The sequence below is a fragment of the Manacus vitellinus genome, unplaced genomic scaffold (assembly GCF_001715985.3).
Source record: "Manacus vitellinus isolate BGI_N305 unplaced genomic scaffold, ASM171598v3 scaffold_24_pilon, whole genome shotgun sequence".
NCBI classification, from domain to species: Eukaryota; Metazoa; Chordata; class Aves; order Passeriformes; family Pipridae; genus Manacus; species Manacus vitellinus.
Window position 1 is genome coordinate 12,408,892 of NW_021939798.1, and position 4,397 is coordinate 12,413,288.

The window sequence follows — 4,397 nt, forward strand, 5'->3', positions numbered from 1 at the left end:
GGGGAGAGGGCAGTAGCCCCTTCTCCAGAGACAAAAGGCACATGGTGGCTCGGTGAAAAAGTTTATTCAAACCTTACAGTGACAACTACTTGAACACCAGCCCCAGCAGCAACAGCCCGCACCAGGCCACCAGGAACAGCTTCACCATAGCGCGGCGGTTCCAGCTTGCCCAGTACCGGTGCCTGCTGGTGAAGTACGCCAAGGACACGCGCTACAGCTCCTCCGGGGTCTCCACACACGATAAGTCAGTTCCTGGGGCAGGAGGACCACCCCCCCTCCGCGGGGGTGCCTGGTCTGCCCGGCTCACCCCCTCCCTGCCCGCAGGAGCACCATGGAAGCTGTGCCCGCCGGGCTCCTCCAGGATGTGTACCAGGAGGCGCTGGGCGCCGCCGTCATCGGCATCGACGAGGGCCAGTTCGTAAGTGCACAGCTGGAGGGGGTTCGGGGCGCTCTGGGGATCACAGGCTCCCCAGGATGCCCTGTGCAGACTAAGGCCTGAGTCCTCTGTAGGAAGAGATGGAAAGAAATGCCCTGGGGCAGTTTGATCCAGCTGGACTGTGTCTGTAGTCAAACCCTCCCTCCCTGTAGTCCCCGATGGCATGGGACTGGAGTCCATTCTAAAGACAGGGCATGTGGCTCTGACTTTCCTTGTTCCCGGTGCTGCTGTCTGGGTATGCACTGCAGGATCCAGAGCCAAGAGCTGCCCCTGCTCCCTCCTGATGCTGTGCCTGTGCCCCCTCCAGTTCCCAGATATTGTGGAGTTCTGCGAGACAATGGCCAACGCCGGGAAAACAGTCATCGTTGCTGCTCTGGATGGGACTTTCCAGAGAAAGGTATAACACTCATTTTGGTACAGCAGTTTCTTTGGGACCCTCACAGAACCCACCCAGCAGCACCTCCTACACTGTTTTGCACAGGCCTTTGGGAGCATCCTGAACCTCGTGCCGCTGGCGGAGAGCGTGGTGAAGCTGAATGCCGTGTGCATGGAGTGCTTCCGGGAGGCCTCCTACACCAAGAGGCTGGGAGCAGAGCAGGAGGTGAGTTCCCTTGGAACAGAAACTGCTTCACCTTTCCAGTCCTGCTGGTCCAGAGGGATCCCCTCAGGGAAGCTGGACTCTGCAGAGTCACCCTCCAAATTTTCCTGCCAGGTTGAAGTGATTGGAGGAGCTGACAAGTACCACTCTGTGTGCCGAGCCTGCTACTTCCGCAAGCGGCCCCAGCAGCCTGGGCTGGAGAACAAGGAGAACGTGCCCCTGGGGTTGAGGCAGCAAAAGGCAGCTGCCATTCGGAAGATCTTCACTTGACTGCTGGGAAAATGGAGGGGAAGAGAGCTCAGTGCCAGGGCTTATGGGCTCAGGATCTGCTTCCTCGTGCTTTTAGTGAACTGTTCAGTGCCTCAGCCCTCCCTGCCCAACCTCCACTGCCCCCCCACACCGAGCACCACAGCCAAGGAGGATCCACCTGGCCTGATGCTGGGGAGAGCTGAAGCGAGAGCCTGATGAGAGTGTGTTCCAGTCTCAGAACACAGAGAGAGACTGGTGTAGTTAGTGATGTTGCCACACACAGGCCCTGGCGAGCTGGGCTGCAGGGCTCTGGTTGCTCGCCGTGGCTCTGGCCGGCTCTCCCAGTGCTCTGTGTGTGCTCAGGCTGGCACTGGTGCTGGTTCTGGTGCCTGTGAATGCAGCTCTTCTCTCTTGTGCACTCTTGCTAAATTCCAGGTTTCTCAAGACAATGTACAGTCATTGAGACTGTACAGTATTTTGAACCCACTTCCTTTTTTAACAGTCTGAGGTAATTTGTCCCTTGTCACAGAGCTGTGGCACAACTTTTAAACCGACACATGCGACAGCCCAGCCCTGGGCAGGGCCTTGGCTTCTCCATTTGCTGACACTCTTATGACTGTTTTGTTAATTCTTGTTGAAACAGAAGAGGGGAAAGGAAGGCCCAACTCAGCCTGGCAGCAGGCTCTTCTGAGCCATTGAACTTCAAAGGGCTGGCGGTGGTCTAGCAGGCTGTGACAGAGTCCTTTGGAAGAACTGGTCCCAGGAAGAGCCTACTCAAAATTCAGGGCAGTTTTTCTCAGGTTCAAGATTGGTGCTGCCATTTTGGTGCTGCATTACCTGTGAGGGGTTTAGAGGCTCAGGGTTTCATCTACCCAGATTTCGGCAACTGTTCCTTTGAAGGTCCAGCTACTTGGCAAAGGGGCTCTGATCTGAAGGGCTGGTTCTTTACTTTAGTTGTGTCTCTTGCTCCCTCCTGAGCCTTCCAAAATTCTCGAGGCTGACTGTTCCTCTGCTCTAAGCTGACTGAAGGATCCTCTTCCCCCTTTGCTTGGTTCAGCTTCTGGAAGGTTGTTGGCTTTGTTCCTTACTCCTTGCAAAAGTGCTTTTCCCTGGAAGAGATCCACAGGCTCCAAGCAGTAGTTCTTGATTCTGGCCAGGCCAGATCTCCACGTGTGAGTGCAGGGTCACTGTTTGCCTGTGCCCTGGAAGGCTCCAAGAGCCACATGAACTCCCCCTGTTCCTCCCATGTTACCAGTGGGCACAACTGTACTCACAAGTACTCAAGTGCCAGGCCTGGGCTTTTCTCTCGGAGCTAGGGAAGGCACTGCTGCTGCTTTTAGGTTAATAAATAACTTAATGAACCTCTGTGTGCGTTTTCTACCAGAGTGCTCTGCAGAAGCTTCCTGGTTGTGGCCAGTGAGGCAGCCTGGGCTGGTCACTGGAGTGGTCACAGGGCAGGAGGGCTGCTCGCAGGGCTGGCACTGGAGCTCTGCTCGGATCGAGGAGCAGGAGGAGGGTTGCCTAAAAATAGCCACCAGCGTGAGTGTGCTGTTTGCAGCGCAGCAGTTGGCAGGGGCTGTGCCGCCACTGCCTCGCCTGGCACCCCCCAGCCCTCGGGGAGAGGGCAGTAGCCCCTTCTCCAGAGACAAAAGGCACATGGTGGCTCGGTGAAAAAGTTTATTCAAACCTTACAGTGACAACTACTTGAACACCAGCCCCAGCAGCAACAGCCCGCACCAGGCCACCAGGAACAGCTTCACCATAGCACAGCAGCGAACACAACCTGAGACAGCGGCCCTGCGGCACCCAGGGCAGCCGGAGTGCAGGTGGGAGCCGTGGGCAGGGCACGGCAGCACAGCCTCGCGTTGGCAGAGGCAGCGCTCATGGGGGAGGCAAGCAAGGGACAGAAAGCGCTCCAGGACCTTCCTCAGCTGGAGCAGCCCTGGCCCTCCTGAGGGATCCCAGCGCTCACCGCTCCCACGGATCCCAAACCGCGGGAGCACTGGCAGCTCTAGTGCAGGCTGGGAGAAGGCACAGTGCGGCATCAGAGGAAGACAAGGGGGGCTTTGGCAACAGCTCACCCAGCAGCAGCCGAGCGGGGAAGGCACAGAAAGCTGGCACAGGCAGGAGCCAGGCCCGGCTGTGTTACGGCAGCAAGAGACGGCACTTGGGAGGATGCAGCCAGCAGGGCTGAAAGGCACTGGGGCCAGGACAGGCCAGGGCAGCAGTCACAGGGGCAGAGCCGGGGCAGGGTCAGGGGAGTGTGAACCACACACTCCACCAAGGCACCACAGCGAGGGCAGAGGCTCAGCTATGCCAGGGCTGCCCGCACACCCACCCTCCCGCAGCCACAGGGCTCACCCAGCAGCTGCAAATCACCACCGTGTGCCGAATCACCCACCACACACGGGGCTCTCGACCCCTCATCAGGGAGCTTGGCTCCAGCATCAGGACCAGGCCCCTCCTGCGCCCCATGCCAAGGCCCGGTCACCTTCACACAAAGCAGCTGTCACCCTCCCACCCCTCCAAGTCGCAGGCCCCTCCCTCCCACCCCACAGAAGGAATTGCACTGGTACAGCCACCCGCAGGCACCAGCCGGGGCTCAGTACACCGGGGGGGGCTGGTACCCCTCCGGGGCCTCTGCCGTGTGGGTGAAGGGCGGCTGCTGGTAGCTCTCATGGCTGATGTTGGGGTAGCTGGAGTAGGGAGTCGAAACCTCTGGGGTGGGGTCGACATAGCTTTGAGCAAAGTCCTCCACCCCCATTTTGTACCTCTTGTAAGCGAAGGTCAGCAGGAGGCCCTGCAGAGAGGAGGGGCAGCAGCGTTAGGGCTGTCCTGCACTGTGCAGTAAAGGGGGCCCCTCCGTGCTCCCCCCAAGCAGGGCAGGGTGGTTCACTCACCCAGGAGAAGATGGAGAAGAAACTGAAGGTGATGGCAGCACGGGCAGAGTCTGCCACGATGTACACGTGCTCAGTCCATGTCCAGGACCACTGGTTGGTCAAGAAGCAGAACCCGATGAACCACAGGAAGGTCCAGAGACCTGTGGGGGCAAGTAGCATGAAGACCCTGCTCCACCGTGCGGGCCGGTGCAGGCACCCGGCCGGGGGCAGTCAC

General features: G+C 59.0%; 2 protein-coding genes across 2 annotated transcripts; one reads left to right on the top strand and one right to left on the bottom strand.

Annotated features, from left to right (window-relative positions):
- Window positions 1-41: 41 nt before the first annotated feature.
- On the top strand, window positions 42-2,644 carry TK1 (thymidine kinase 1). The gene is made up of 6 exons (XM_029960126.1): window positions 42-52; window positions 101-244; window positions 325-418; window positions 744-833; window positions 918-1,037; window positions 1,149-2,644. Exons 1-6 carry the CDS (start codon window positions 42-44, stop codon window positions 1,302-1,304), a joined length of 615 nt encoding a protein of 204 aa, XP_029815986.1. The 3' UTR covers window positions 1,305-2,644.
- A 1,175-nt stretch (window positions 2,645-3,819) lies between these two features.
- SYNGR2 (synaptogyrin 2) lies at window positions 3,820-4,381 on the bottom strand. The gene is made up of 2 exons (XM_029960035.1): window positions 4,184-4,381; window positions 3,820-4,083 (listed from the first exon to the last, which is right to left on the bottom strand). The coding sequence occupies exons 1-2, from the start codon at window positions 4,340-4,342 to the stop codon at window positions 3,886-3,888; spliced, it is 357 nt and encodes a 118-aa protein (XP_029815895.1). The 5' UTR covers window positions 4,343-4,381; the 3' UTR covers window positions 3,820-3,885.
- Between the last annotated feature and the right edge of the window lie 16 nt (window positions 4,382-4,397).